Raw genomic sequence first — 16489 nt, forward strand, 5'->3', positions numbered from 1 at the left:
AAACAATGTTTTATTGCAGTTAATATGTTGAAAGATTTTAAAGTTTATTTTTAACACAAGGATTTTTTTTTCTTTTGCAGTCCAAATGCAATATTAAGGTTAAGGTTAAACCACTTTGCTACAGAATGTAGCTGGGACCATATGTATGTATATGATGGTGATTCAATATATGCACCTTTGATAGCAGTGTTCAGGTAGGCATGATGACCTAAAACTTCTAATGCAATTATATGAGCTGTTGCAAACATTGTGCTAGTTTTAACAGGTTAAATACATTAGAATTACTTTTTAAATGTATTCTAATGGCACAAAAAATAGCACCCGCACATGCAATATATGCAAAATAAACTTCAATGTGCAATTACATATGTGAAAATTAAAGCACTGTTGAACTATTTGCAGCCCAATTTTTTAAAAGGCCTTAACATGTTCATAATTCTTTTTTGTTTGTTTAATGTTTATCGCAGAGTCTTTGCATATAATTAACTCCTGCAATGGCACTAGAAATTTGAACACTTAAGGTTGTGCAGCATTTCAAAGCAATTCTCAGTGCTTAAGTGCAGCAGACATTATCTATTGGCGGTGTTAAACTTGGGCCCCCTCCTTTTAGATGAATTGAGATGAAATCCACTGATGCAATTAGAACAGGAGCGAACTGTACTTGGGTCTTGGCCACAATTTATTTCTGAGCAAACCTGAATATAAGTGCTTTTGTCAGCATTTCATTTATACCTTGAGAGGCATTTTAATGTTTTTGTTTAATTCCACACTTGTCACAGAATTTTTACTGGGATCTGTAAACTGTTAAGCAATGAAAATCTGGTCATGCCATTTAGCAATTGAGTTTTCTGTTTTGTAAAACTCGCTTTTATCATTTTAGTGATTGTAAAATATTTTGCTCTGCTCTGATCTGAAAATGATTTGAATGCTAATTAATGAAACCAAGTAAACTGAATATGTTGGCAATAGAAGTAGAAATTGTTGAGAGCAGTGCCACCTAGTGTTGGGCTGGGGATGGAGATGAATGTTCAAGTAGGAACTGCAGATGCTGGAAAATCGAAGGTAGACAAAAATGCTGGAGAAACTCAGCGGGTGAGGCAGCATCTATGGAGCGAAGGATGGACGTTGAATTGCATACCAAGATAACTGTGTGATTCCTTTTTATTACATTCTCATGTTGAGTTTTATTTTTTTTTTAAAGTTTTATATTTGTCCTACTTATTTCTCCCTATGGTGAAGTGCCTTTTTGTTCTCGATCTTTTGTTGGACAAAAGGCCAATTGGCCTTTTACATTTTTCTTGGTGTTTATTGAACTGTTCTTTTCAAGACTATTTGCTGGCTAAGTTTCTGTTGACATTGAATTTGCACATCTATGCCAAAATCGTATCTCTTTCCCAGCCTTTTGTTTTAAATGAGAGAAGTGGGATGTGGTGCTGTGATTTTGCTGAGAGAGTTTTGTAACGTAATCAGGATAATGCTGTCTTTTATGAATCCTGGCTGCTTTTTATGATGGGGGAAATTTATAGCTGCATTGAGAAAAGCATGTTGGTTGTGCTGAAACTGCAGTTGTGCTGACAAGTAGATGTTAGAGAGGTCAGGGGAGCATTGTGTTGTCAGGACTTAAGGGCCTGAACTATTGCAACAGATTATGCAAGGTAGCTCTTTATTCCTTGGAGCACAGGCGTCTAAGGGGTGAATTTATGGAGATGTATAAAATCACGAGAGGAATTGATAGGGTGAAATGCATTGAGTCGTTTTACTCAATGTGAGGGAATCAGGACCCAGAGGGTTTAAAGTAAGAAGGGAAAGATTTGTTAGGAAGCAGAGGGGTGTCTTTTACACTCTATGTTATTGGGTATATGGAAGGAGCTGTCAGAGGAGGTAGTTGAGCCAGATATTATAGCAGCGTTTAAAAGACAGTTGAACTGGTTCATGAATAGGAAAGGGTTGGAGGGATATGGGCCAAATGCAGGCAATTAGGACTAGCTTGGATGGAGCATCTCAGTCAGCATAGATGAGTTGGGCCAAACGGCCAGTTCCATGACTCCAATTGATAAACAATGAGAATCAGTAATAGTACCATTGTTCTTTGACGTAATGTTAACATAACGGTGAAAATACTTATCTGGGAGAAGTCTAAGTTATTATATATGCTTTAATAATAAATAAGTGTTTGTTGAAAAAGGGTGGGAACCAGAATGGGTTATATTTAAGACAATTAACAGGGTGAGAGAATATTTTTAATGCAGCTTATAATTGTCACGAATGCATCACATGAAAGGGTAGTGGAAACTGATTCAATATTTACTTGCAAAATGGAATGGGGAAAAAAAGAATAATTTACAAGCTTATTTTTCAACAGTGACTAGTTCTTATGAAGAAGCATTTTAGGCCCATTGAGTTGAAATCCAGAGCTGCAAATTAATGAAAATACATAGAAATTGTATTTGGTACCATATGGTTTAGTGCTTTCAGGTCCCTTCCAATCCCAGTACAGGACCAATTTATTTTTAAAGGAAGATCACAGTACAGAATTTTGCATTAGCTTGGCCTCTGATATTCTGCTGGAAGTTTGTTATCAATAGGCTGTGGGGGGAATTAGTTGAAAAGAAAATATTGGCAAGAATTTGCTGCTAATTCTGGTACATTTGCGAAAATGGACAGCATTGTTTCTTGGCAGTATATGTGTATTCTGGTGAATGCAGCACATGGGCATGGTTAAAAATAATTTGTACTGTGGCTGTCAGTGGTTCATTTATATTATTTCCTGCATCACGTATGCAGAATTTCACTATTTAAAAAAAAAATATCAATAAACAGAACACTGGCATTTGGTGAAATGGCAGAGATCATCAACCGACAGTAGCTGGCGGACCTAAGTATGCATCTTGTACATTTCTGTCAGCATCTCATATTTTATGGATTGTTTAAAGAAAATTAATAATTGAAATAATCTAAATTACTTTTCCACACCACCACTAAATTGAGCAAGATTGAAAGTTCCAGCATCAAGCCTTGTAATAGTAAAATGAATGTTGTTTTCTGATGAATCTATAGAAAATAATGTTACTATCTCATGCTGACAATAATATTTTATTTGCTTATGCTCTCCACAGTGGCCTCATAGTTCCAGAGTTCCGTGGAAATGAGACCGTCCCTGAAGTTGTTACCACATCTGGCTACGCATTACTGCACTTTTTTAGTGATGCTGCATATAATTTAACTGGATTCAATATTTTTTATTCGTAAGTACAATTAATGTTCAGCGTTTATATTTGGGTAGATAGTATAAACGTGGGCTGCTGTTATTGTCATCTTTTCGATGTCTTCAGATTGAGTTGGTTTGCTTCAGGGTTGCTTTTCGTCATTTGCAGTGTGGAGCACTGTGCTCATTGTGGAACGGTGGGACAGCATGTAACTTCACTCAGCACATTGTAAATTAAATGCCCCTCTTGCGTCTTCTTTGTTGCTAGTGTTTAGAATTAAATTCTCAAAAGATTTTCAGGGTAGATGTTTCAAATATTAATGCATGTTGACTATTGCATGTTAATGTATGAAATAGCTTTTTCTACACCTCATTTGTGCCAAAGTATGTGCAGCTATGAAGACCAAGCTCTGGATTCCTTCCTTAAACTTCCTATTCTCTTAATTTTTCCTGGTATTTAAGATGTTTATTAAAACCTACCTCTTGAACCTAACTTTAAGTCCAGTACCAAATATTGTTCAAAATTCCTTTTGAGATGCCTTGAAGCAATTTCTGGTGTTTAACCAAAGATATCTGCTTTGCACTGTTGGAACACTGAATTCTCAATAATTCATCGAGTCCAGTGGTAGCGTTTAAAACGTTTTATTCAGGCACAGTAGTTAGACGATATCAGAGTGAAGCATTAACATATCTGTAGACTATAATTAAAAAATAAACTGTGCATTACTTTAACAGACAAAAGACTGTAGAATCACAACTAAAAGACTAATGACTGAACAATAACTTACAGACGAAAGACTTGGTCCATACAAATGAAGACAGGCTTCTTTATCTAGAATAATTAGGATGTGTTAAGTTATCAATCTTACTGCTGGTGCTTACTGGCACAAAATCAATTGCCCATGTTATGTCCTTTACGTATTGGTCCTGATCCTCGGGGGCCAGTGGACATTTCCCCATTACCATTGAATCATGAAGGGGTCCTTGCTTATAGTTTTGTCTTTTGTGCTTTCAGTTCTAACTTTGAGTTCACAAACTCTTCTTTGTCTTTGCGCTCGTCCCCAGACTCTTTTCAAGCAGTCAACAGTTTGCAATAAAATCACCTCTTCAATTCTCTGCAAACCCTCTCAAGCACTCGAATCACCAGGCAACCAAATTTTGCAAAGTTGCATAGTCTGCATATTTACTAGTTAACTGAAAAAATTGAACTTTATTTAAATGTGATCATCTAAAGGAAAGAAGGATTTGTGTTTATTTTGTCTCTATCACTTGCTTGGCTTGAACCCAGTGTTTTGTACAGCTTATTAACTAATTATTTTGGAGAGCAGTCACTGTTAAAGTGTGGGGAAAGCCATGCAAATGGAACCTTGTGTGTACGGCGATTATGAAGTCATAGTCTAAGGGTTGTACTGTACAGAAATGGGCCATTCAGCTTAACTTGCCCATGTCACATGAGGTGACTATCTGAGCTAATCCTATTTGCCTGTGTGTGGCCTATTAAATCTTTCCTATCCATCTACCTGTTGCTTTTTTGTAATAATGCTGTAACTGTATCTAATTCTACAACTTCCTCTGACAGCTTATTCAATAGACCACTGTGTAGGGGGAAAAACTTGCCTCTTGGGTCCCTTTTTAAATAATTACCCTTTCACTTCAAAGGTATGTCCACTAGTTTTAGACTTCCCTACCTGGAAAAAGACAATGACCATCATCTTAGTTATGCCAAACATTATCTTTACAAACCATTCAGGTCACTCCTAAGCCTCCTTTGTTAAGTGAATCCAGTCCCAGCCTATCCAATCTCACCATACAACTTAAGCCCTCCAGTTCTGGCAATATGCTTGTGAATCTTTCTTGTACCCTCTTGTGTAATAGTGTCCTATCTATAACCTGGTGACCAGAACTGCACACAATATTCCAATTGCTATCTTGCCAATGTCTTGTAGAGCTGTGACATGATATCCCAATCTACCCAATTCACCAATCAATGAAAGCAAGCATGCCATTCTCTCCTTCACCACCCTGTCCAACTGTGTCACCACTTTGTCGTTGTACCCCAGGTGTATCTGTTGCACATTTCGTCACCAGAACCGTGCCAGTTACTGCAATGACAAGATGATTTTCTCCACAACAGTGCTGATTGAGAGGAATGTTCAGGCTACCAAACTATATATTAATCTATTTTGTTCAAGAAGGAACTGCAGATGCTGGAAAATCGAAGGTAGACAAAAGTGCTGGAGAAACTCAGCGGGTGCGGCAGCATCTATGGAGCGAAGGAAATAGGCAACGTTTTGGGCCAAAACCCTTCTTCAGACTGCTTGTGAATCAGTCTGAAGAAGGGTTTTGGCCTGAAACGTTGCCTATTTCCTTCGCTCCATAGATGCTGCTGCACCCACTGATTTCTCCAGCACTTTTGTCTACCTATTAATCTATTTCCAAAGCTTTAGATGTAAACAAGTCATTGGACAGTAAAAAAATATAAAATTAACTTGTAACTGGAAACTCTTCTGTTTTGAAGTTCAATGTATTTTACTTGGATGTATGGAAATATTCTCTGAAGATTAAAGAAATGTTAATAATATCAGTTTTTTTATTGCACTGTAGCCATTTACAGAGAAGCATTTGACTGGGGATAAATCAAATGTGCATTAGTGCATGAAGTGCAAATCATAATTGAAACCCTAAATTGAATGTATTTGAATTGTGCATGTGAATACTGTGGAACATGAAATATGTAGTTGGCTGAGTGGTTGACCTAGTTGCATTGACCTTGAATGGGGCTGAATTGCAGCTGTTTTGGTGAGAAACTGGAGATTTAAATATTAAAATGCTCACACATTTAATTAAAATCTCACATTGAAACTCATGTCAATATTATCTACAGTGTCAATGCCAGTGGACATGCTGGGTGACAGTTCCACCAGTGAAATGTCAAAGTTTTAACCCAATGGTCATTTAAAAAAATATATAACTATTAAGTATGATCAAGCTTAAATGGTGGTATTATTTTGAAACATCCTGATGTTTAGAAACCGAGGGAATTGAGAAAATGGTGTACAGAAAGGGAGCGGCTAGGGATCAATATAAGAAAACTTATAGAAGGAACTTAATGTTCAGGTTGAAGTTTAGCAAAGATAAATGTATTTTTTAAACAAAAACGCAGGTGGTACTTCAAGTGCAAATCACATTGCGCGATAAATCCTTTTCATGCGTGTTTATAGAGAAATTTAAAAGTCAAATTTGAAGCAAAATAAATCTAGTTATACGTAGTCCAGGTCATGGGCAAATATAGTGTTATTAGATGCATTTATTCACTCACTCAGGGAACAGTTCAAATGGCAACAGATGAAATATTGAGACCTCCTGTTCACACTATTTCTTTGGTGATAGAGTGTGTATCTGCACGAGAAATTCCCCTCGAATCATTCCATGCCAATAATTAAAGTTGATTCCCAATGTCCATAGCTTGGAAGTAAGACCCATAACTGTAATACATGCAAATAATGTCCAGCTATTAAATTTGGATCACATTTAAACATTGGGTGATAGTTAAAAAAAAAAAAAAAATAAGTTTGATTTGACAAAAGTTAGAAGTGGGTTGTGTTCAGGATGCCATGGAATTGGTCCCATTCCAGAATTCACTACAAGATCTGCCTATCACTTAAGTACAGTAGTGAGGCAATGATAACACATATGATGTGGTCATTAATACATTTTCACTATCAGGTGAAGTATTTCTGAAATATAGTCAATGCTTCCCAACATGCAATGATTATTTTGGTGGTAATAGAGGGATATTTGTTGGCGAGGATACCAGGAATAACCCCCAGCAACTCCTCAGGAATGGTACAGTGCCGTTTATTTATAAAGCCAATCTTGGAAGAGATACTGGATTTAAAGTTAAGGCTTCTGGAATTTTAAACAGAAAAAAATGGATTAAAACTTCACTGCACAGCCATCTGACCTGGGTCAGAACTACCAGCTGGTCTGTGATGTTTGACCATCAACAGTTCTCTATTCCCTAAAACTACATAATTCATTGCATATGGAATAACAACACCATGGGGCATTTTAAACAAATTTTGGTCTGAAATTGCAATATTTCTATTGTTCAAACTGGTTTTATGATTTGCAAAATCTCATAGTTTCACTGACAATCCACAATATTAATTTTTAATAAAATATAATACAGATAAATGCCAGGGGTTAGTGAAAGGAAAAACATTGCCTTGTCCCTAAAATGAACTTTATATCATAGATTTAATATTGTGATGAACTTTATCATGGATTTATCATATAATATTACATGTGATGAAGCACGCTTCTCTTGCATGCAGTTGTTTTTAGAGAGCAGAATAGTTTGCAAATATTATTTTAAACCATGTGCTCTCAATAACTTCAATTTGAAGCTGTTCCTTTATCCCATAACTGTGCTCAGTATTTTGGATTAAAATATGAACAGATAATAATTAACAGTTGCTGTAATAGCACAGCCAGGGCCGTGAGACTCATAAATTCTGATATGTCTGAATTGTTTCATTAATGAATAGAAATGTTGTTTTTCTCAAGTATATTGTAATTTGAGAAGCTCAGTTGAATGGGCTGTTTATGACCTTGGTTTCTCATGTGCAGTGCATTTTCCCTTTTAATTCAATACCATTATTATTGAAAGGTCCAATATGTAGTTCCTGCAGTGACATAATGTTATTCACGTTTTTATTTAGTGGATCCCAATCAATTTTGATTGCATTAATCTTTCATTCATCTAAGTCATCTTCTCTTGCTGTGGCCCACTGTTCTAATAGATGCCAGTATATCCATATTGATGTGTGTGTGTATTTGGAAGCGCTGAGTTTAATGCTAGCCAATCATCTTCCCAATGCTGGAGAATATGATGGAGACTGCACCTTCTGGAATTTCCAACATCAAAACTGAGAACCTGCTCACAGATCCTGAACTAGGTTAAACTAGCGAGGGGTGTATGAGGACATTTGTTTGAATGGGGTCTTCGTCGGTTCAAGGAAAAAAGATGAGAAAAAGAAGTTGATTATTTTAAGTTAATTGTGTTTGCAAGAATGCAAAATCATTGATGACATGAATGGAGGATATGATGCTATTTGTGAGGTTAGAAGGATAGAAACATAGAAACATAGAAAATAGGTGCAGGAGTAGGCCATTCGGCCCTTCGAGCCTGTACCGCCATTCAATATGATCATGGCTGATCATCCAACTCAGTATCCTGTACCTGCCTTCTCTCCATACCCTCTGATCCCTTTAGCCACAAGGGCCACAAAAAGGTTCAAAGGTTCAAAGGTTATTTAATGGTCACATACACCTAGGTGTAGTGAAATGCTTCTTGCCAATGCAGCACATAAAGAAAGAATACAGACATAACATTAATAAGAGATTTAAACATAAAGAACATCCCCCCACAATGGTTCCCATTATGAGGGAAGGCACAATGTCCAGTCCCCAACCCCAGTTCACCCATAGTCGGGCCTATTGAGGCCTCCACAGTTGCCTCCACAGAGACCCGATGTTCCAGGCCGTTCTCGCCGGGTGATGGTGCTCCGGTGTCGGGAGAATCCTCACAGCGGCTTGGGACACCTGGAACGGCCGCTTCCGTACTGGAGGCCGCGGTTTCCGAAGCCAACAAGGCCGCGCCGGATGGAGCTCCACTACTGGCGATCTCATCGAGAGATCCCAGGCTCCCGATGTAAAGTACAGCGCCGCTGCCCGCAGCCGGCCGCTCCACAGTCCCGCAGCTCCGCGATGTTTTTCTCGGCGGTCTTCAGCTCACCGGAGCTCCGGCGCGGCGACCCGGGCAAGGCATCGCCCGCTCCGCTCCGCGTTAGCGCTCCAGCGCTGTGCCGCTGCCGAAGCCGTGGTTCTGGGCGGTCCCCGACAGGAAACGCCGCTCCAGGCCCGCTGGTAGGCTGCGAGGACGGGTCGAAACTGCAGCCTGGAGAAAAGCCGCCTCTCCGACCAGGTAGGGACCCTGAAAGGTAGTTTCCCCCTTCCCCCCCCCCCCCCCACCCCCCACATAAAAAAGTCTAGAACTCCAGAAACAAAAACACTTTAACTAACTAAAAATGAAAAAAAGAGATGAAAAGACGGACAGCTGCTGGCTGGGCAGCCATACACAGGACAGCGCCCCTAACTCCCTCTTAAATATAGCCAATGAACTGGCCTCAACTACCTTCTGTGGCAGAGAATTCCAGAGATTCACCACTCTCTGTGTGAAAAATGTTTTCCTCATCTCGGTCCTAAAAGGATCAATAGATATAGGGAGAAAACTAGAACAGGGTACTGACTTTGGGTAATCAGCCATGTTCACATTGAATGGCAAAGCATGCTGGAAGGGCTGGATAGCCTGCTGCTGTTTTCTTCTTTATTTCTATTCATGTTAAGGGTTTTGAGTGATCTTAATTTCAAAATCGTTTTTAGTCGTATGTTTGGAATGCTTCTGAATGTCGGGAGCATTGAGAGGCATTGAGAAATCTTGACAGGAGTGATGGGGTCTGAGGGTGACTTTGCTCACTGTCATTGTTTCTCAGCAGATTCAGTATGATCATTATATGATCCAGTTAGGTAGAGCAAGGCTCTGATGGCACATTGGACCTCAGCAACGGGGTATAGGATGCTCTCATCGAGTAATGGCATTAGCACTTGGTGAGAAGCCCATTTGGTAAATTCCAAGCCAGATTTTACTCATGATACTCCAATTTACTCTTTTTATTCCTATCTTCTTGACCGATGCAAATTTGTTTATTATGTGCTTGCCCCATTTCCCAAATCCCAATAAATTTCAAAAACAACTTAAATACCACCCCTCTCTTGATGCTGCCTTTTCATTATCTTTACAGCTCGCGATTGTTTTATTTTTGCACAGTCTATTTCTTTCCATGGTCTTGTTTACGTTGTGCATAATTTGTGTCTGTTGTTTGAGTCTATACACCTGTTATGCTGCTGCAAGTAAGATTTTTTATTGTACCTGTATCTCTCCATACTTGTACATATAAATTCGGCTCAACTCAAAATGATTTTATTTCCCTGAATGGTGAGTGTTATTCGCAAAGCTTCTTACTATTGTTACAGGATGAGAAATATTTGATGGAAAGAATGAGATTAATGGATACATTTTCTTATGTCATTCACCCCAATTCTGTACATTCAATCCAATAGTAAAGAAACTCTGTATTTTAGATTGGAGATATTTAAACTAGATGGTCGATTACTTAGGTGTTTATGGCAGAATACTGATAAAGTTAACTTATCGGCATCGCATCTAAGAAATTAAAATTTCAAGTTGACTGGCATCAGGTCTAATTAGGTTTTCTATAAATGAAATTGCACAGATTTTTTTTTTGTCTCAGGGCCAGCATTCTCTTGGGATACACCAAAACGTTGAATGTTGTCGCAGCAGGAATATGCATTTTTTCTCTCTGTCCCTTTGAAATTCAGCCATGCAGAAAATAAATAAAAATTAATTTGGTTATTTGATGTCGTGCTGTGGAGATTTATCCCCAGCTGTGAAAAGTAAAAAGCAATGACTTGATTGTGACATTGTGCTAGAATATATCTTCTCAGAATTAGGACAAAAGATTCTGATTATAGTCATGGGAATGAGCAGACAAAGTGAATTGGGTTGCACTTGCCCTGCATATTAAAACTATCTTAATGCTTTATCAGAGGCATTTCAAAACACTTGTTATCCAGGGCATACCAAGGGCAAGGTTTCAGGATGAATCCGTTGAGGTCCAAGGCCCTTTGTGGCCTGCACTACGTTATAGGAGTGAACTTTGCTGCAGTTCGCCGGCATGTTTGTTTGTCCATTTCCAAACCAGCTCAGGTAATGATAAGGGCAGCACAGCGGTGTAGTGGTAGAGTTGCTACCGTGCATCCCCAGAGAACCAGGTTTGATTCTGACTACGTATGCTGTCTGTACAGAGTTTGTACGTTCTCCCTGTAACTGCTGGTGTTCTGTAGTTTCCTTACATAATTCCAAAGATGTGCAGGTTTGTAGGTTAATTAGCTTCTGTAAATTGTCCCGAGTGTGAAGGATAGAATGAGTGTATGCGTGCGTGATCGTGCTTGGTGCAAAATCGGTGGGCCAAAGGGCCTGTTTCCATGCTGTATCACTAAATTAATTAGAGCAAGTTCAGAGAGTGGACTGAATCTAGTACAATCTGATCCAAAAGATCTTTGCTTCTCATAACTCTCATTGTGTTATAATGATTAATTATGATGGGTGTATTTTAATTTTAATCATTAATTCTTTGTTTTTCCTTCTAAAAGGATTAACTCTTGCCCAAACAATTGCTCAGGCCATGGAAAATGTGTTACTGGAAGTACTATTGGTAGAGTGTTCTGTGACTGTGACAAATACTGGAAGGGCGAACCCTGTGACATTCCATATTGTAAGGACAACTGCGGGAGCCCAGATCATGGCTACTGTGACTTAACTGGAGAAAAGCTCTGTGTTTGCAATGACAGCTGGCAAGGTGAGTTGTTGATATTTATAGCAATCTCAATATAAAATCTGGGATCACCAGAACAGTGACTAGCTTATTCTAAATAACAGTATCTTTAGTCTTAATTTCGCAATCATTCTGCTTGATTAAGGAAATGCACTGTGGCTTTCTCTATTCACTTTTGTCCCTGATGCCCTGTTTCATCACTCACTGTTTAAGAATAAGGGATAAGCCATTTAAAAATGAGATGAGGAAAAACCTTTTCACACAGAGAGTTGTGAGTTTGTGGAATTATCTGCCTCTGAAGGCAGTGGAGGCCGAATCATTGGATGCATTCAAAAGAGAGTTAGAGAGCGCTTAGGGCTAGCAGAATCGGGGGAAATGGAGAGAAGGCAGGAATGGGGTACTGATTGGGGATGATCAGCCATGATCGCATTGAATGACGGTGGTGGCTCTAAGGGCCGAATGGCCTACTCCTGCACCTATTTTCTATGTATCTATGTTATGGCAAGTCAACATGCAAAACGTTTGGGCTTTTATTTAGGTCTACGGTTTCTGACCACCTTGAGTATATAATTTTGGGAGGCTACATTGCTAGAAAATTAATTTACTGAAAGAGCATGTGCTTAACATTTTGCACTATTCACAATTGAAGGAATACTTCACATTGAGGTTTATCGTATAAGCCTTTTCCCAGTAGTTCAAAATGCCTGCTTAAAATTTACAAATTAATCTTGCTTCTAAATTAAATGGCTAACCATAACTTTGTTTTTGATAACCATCATAAATCTGATATGACCAATTAATTGCACTCAGATCGTGAAGTGGCTGACAGTAGGTGGCGTGAGTTTTCCTGTTTGTAATCCAGCATCGGAGGAATAGAACAGCACAGCACAGGAACCGTAGGCCCACAAATAGCACATGATTCCAAATTAAACCAATCTCTTTTGTCTGCACATGATCCCAATCCCTCCACTCTCTTAATATTCATGCGCCTTTCTATAAACCTCTTGAACACCACTGTTGTATCTGTTTCTTCCACCAACCATAGTAGTGCATTCCAGGCACTCGCCACTCTCTGCAAAAACAATTGTCTCATATATCTCCTTTAAGCTTTCCCCCTTTCACCTTAAAGCTATGCCCTGTAGTCGTTGACATCTCCACCCTGGAGGTTTAAGATTCTGACTATCTATGCTTCTCATAATTTTATAAACTTCTACCATGTCTTCCTTCAACCTCTATCCAGAAAACAACCAATCCAAGTTTGTCCAACTTCTCCTTATAGCTAGCTAATAGACTAATGCAGACAGCATTCTGGTAAAGCCCCTTCTGCATCCTCTACGAAGCCTCCGCAATCTTCCTGGAATGGAGTGACAAGAACTGCAAACAATAAAAAAAAACGACATTTTTATAAAGCTACAACACTGGTTAGATTAAATTATTTGTAATGGAATAATCTTGAACATAACAACAACACCACAGTGTAAAAACAGGAGATATAATTGGGGCATATTTTCATGAAAAGTTGAATGCGTGGGCAAAAATCTTTTACGGATTATAGAGGTGCTGAGGGGTAGATTCCTCCAATGTGGTACAAGGAATCCGAAACTCTCTGCCTGAAAATGGAGTGGTGACAGAAATCCTAATCATTTTTGTTAAATGGCAGAAGATATGCTTGCAGTGCTGTAGCGTGCAAGGCTCCAGGCCTGCATCGGATAATAGAACACTGCTTCGTAATGCTTATACCTGTCATGGATAACGGTAGACCAGATAGCTGCCTTTTCTGATTTATAAATCTTCTTTAAAAATAATTTAAAAAGGATTTTCTCATTCTCCTTACCAGCATCCATTTCTCACCTATGACCCTAGCAAAAAGATCAAGCCGTTTTCCTTGTGAGCTCCAACGGCATCATAATCTCAAGGCTGGCAAATGCCGTAAATCCTCTTTTTAAAATAACTTTTAAATTGTAACTTTATTGTTTCCAATGTTCTTTCATTGCCCTCTTTATCCTGTTTCCATTCATTCTAATTTTGCTGGTCCTGTTGATCATGATTCCAAAAATGTTAGCACAAACTACCCCATTCCTGTAAATTCTAGTACATACACCTCAGAATCTCGGAGACACAAAAAAAAATTGCAGATGCTGGTATCAAAAAATAAATAAAAAATTCACCAATCCATGTTCTCCAGAGATGCTGCATGCCCCACTGAGTTACACCAGCACTTTTCCTTGCACTTTATAATCTCAGAAACTTGTTCCTTTTTTCCCCTTCTAACTAAATTATTGAATATTCATTCCAGGGAAGTCAAAGGTATGTTGATTAATTGTAATTTGTTTTGTTTTTCTTCACTATAGGAGTGGGAATAAACTTTTTGCTTTTTCTCTTTCTGCCTACAGTAATGGAATTTCGTTTTTTTTAACTCTAAAGGCTAGGAGCGCCATCATGTGGACATTAGTATCTATAGCAGCATGTCCCTCACATAGAAACTGGCCATTAGTTTCTTCTAGATGTTAGTAATCGTGCTACTTAAGTCAATTGTTTTTGTTCACTTGCTCAAATTGAATTTGTGTGCCTGGTCAAATTTGACCCAAATTCCTCTAAATCTTTCCTATTCTTGTCCCAAGAATTATAATTTATTTAAATATCAGTCTATAGAAGGGTCTCGACCCAAAGCGTCACCCATTCCTTCTCTCCAGAGATACTGCCTGTCCCGCTGAGTTACTCGAGCTTTTCGTGTCTATCTTTGTTTTAAACCAGCATCTGGAATTCTTTCCCACACAGTTCATTAACCAATCCCCTTTTTAGCCGTTGTGCTCTTTCTCACCGTCTTTCTGGGGTTACGTTAGTAATTGAGTGTTAACGCAAAAAAAAAAACATAAACATTTTACCAACTTTGATAAGACTTCCTCCCATCCAAAATGGCTTCCACCAGATCTGATCTGAACATATCTTGGAGAATTTGAAACTGATCTAAACCAAAACCTTTTGCGATGATGATATAAATGTTCCAATGTTGTGGACAGCGTACAGTTAAATTAAAGTTTCATTCTGCTTGTTGTAACAGATTTCAAACTATAATTTAATTTGAGCAGCGAATTCTTCACATGGTTTAACAAACATTTCTCCTCCAAATATTTATCTTAACTGATCTGATATCCTTGATTTTATATATATTTAATTTAAATCCCTTCTAGGCTTTACTTTTACTGTTGGTAATATCCATTTTGTTTATGTAAACCCCATGGCACTGTCCTTGAACTTGTGATAACCTAGAATTCTGAAACCCCTCATTGAGTCATCATATATCGAAGTATCTAACCTATTTTCTGAAGACTTATCCAGTGCATAGATTAGCAGTAATCCTGAAATAATTAAATTTGTGGTCTTGTAATATAGAATTTAAATTCTTAACCTCCTTTGAAATACGGTCATCCATGACAATAGTATCTAGCTGAAATATATCTCCAATTTTGGTTTTCTCCCCACACTGGTGATTTCTTCTGCAGTTAGATATGAAGCAGTGCAGCGTTTACTACTAATGTTGGTGGAACCAATTGCTTTTAGTTCAAAATTCATATTTTCTGCTAATCACATAATGTTGGCAATAACGGAGCAACTTCCCTTGGATTTTCACCATATTCCACAATCCATTCCTCATACCAAGCCTCCATTCTTGCCCTTGGAATTGGTGGCGTTCTCTCAACTGGCATTTCCCAACCTTGAGATTATGATATGTTTTGGTCTGGTAAGGAAAAGGGCAAGATCTTATGGCTAGGCTTGGTGAGAAGTTATTGCTGGGAAGCAGAATGAGAATGTCTGTCATAGTTTTGACACTCAACTGCACTGTTGTTTGACACTCAACTGAACTGCACTGCACAATCCAATGTTTTGAAATGGGTGCACTTCAAAGCCATCTGTTTTATACCAAGGTTTCCGTTCTTAAGCAGGCCTTTTGCACACCTAGACTCTGTTCACTGTGCTGCCATTTAATTTCTATTGATAGTGAATGATTGGCATAATCACCATATGTAACCATGATCTTGTGATCATTTACTGACAATGTCTTCATAATGAGTAGTAGTTTGCATGTGTATCACCTTTGTACACTTGAAAATCACTGGTTTGTGTAGAAAATCATAACAAAGCAGTTGAATTCTGTTTTTGCTGTGTTCCAGGACCAGACTGCTCTTTAACTGTCCCATCCACGGAATCCTACTGGGTACTGCCGAATATCAAGCCTTTCAGCCCCAGTGTGAGCCGTGCATCCCACAAAGCTGTTGTATATGGAAAATTTATGTGGGTGATTGGTGGATATACCTTCAATTATAGTTCATCGCAGGTGGTCCTCAAGTAAGTATACCGTAATTTAGTACAGGGTGCACCAATCTTCTGGCTCCCCCAGTTCCAGAGCCTTTCTGGATTATCCATTTCTCCAGACCAACATATCAGGTGATAATGATACACCCATGGCCTGCTAGTGACACTCCTTCTGTGTCTCCAAAGCATCATGGAATGCCAGAAAGTTTAATTTACATTGCTATCTGTGGCCGCTCAGGGAATTTTAACCGAGCTCTGGTAAATTTGTCTGTATTAAAGGGAGGGGAGGACCATCAATTGCCAGGAATCCTGAAAAAGTGTTCAACCAGAATTTGTTACTTAGCATCATGAAGTGAAATCTTGCATGTTTTCTAAAGGTTTTACTCACTGGAGTCTGTTTCAAATATTAGTTAAACTACTTTAACTTTTGTCCTAATTGAACAATTTAGAAATTTAGCAGGACCATTCAACAATAGTAAAATCTGTGGAA

At 38.5% G+C, this 16489-nt stretch overlaps 1 protein-coding gene across 2 annotated transcripts in view; it reads left to right on the plus strand.

The window, feature by feature from the left end:
• atrnl1 (attractin like 1) overlaps nucleotides 1–16489 on the plus strand; it is a 720322-nt gene that overhangs the window by 84483 nt on the left and 619350 nt on the right. For both annotated transcript variants that reach the window (XM_033033944.1, XM_033033942.1), the window contains exons 3-6: nucleotides 81–194; nucleotides 3117–3245; nucleotides 11504–11709; nucleotides 15858–16032. In XM_033033944.1, the coding sequence (XP_032889835.1) occupies nucleotides 81–194; nucleotides 3117–3245; nucleotides 11504–11709; nucleotides 15858–16032 (624 nt within the window). The remainder of the gene's footprint in view (nucleotides 1–80; nucleotides 195–3116; nucleotides 3246–11503; nucleotides 11710–15857; nucleotides 16033–16489) is intronic.

Source organism: Amblyraja radiata, chromosome 15 (assembly GCF_010909765.2).
Source record: "Amblyraja radiata isolate CabotCenter1 chromosome 15, sAmbRad1.1.pri, whole genome shotgun sequence".
NCBI lineage: Eukaryota > Metazoa > Chordata > Chondrichthyes > Rajiformes > Rajidae > Amblyraja > Amblyraja radiata.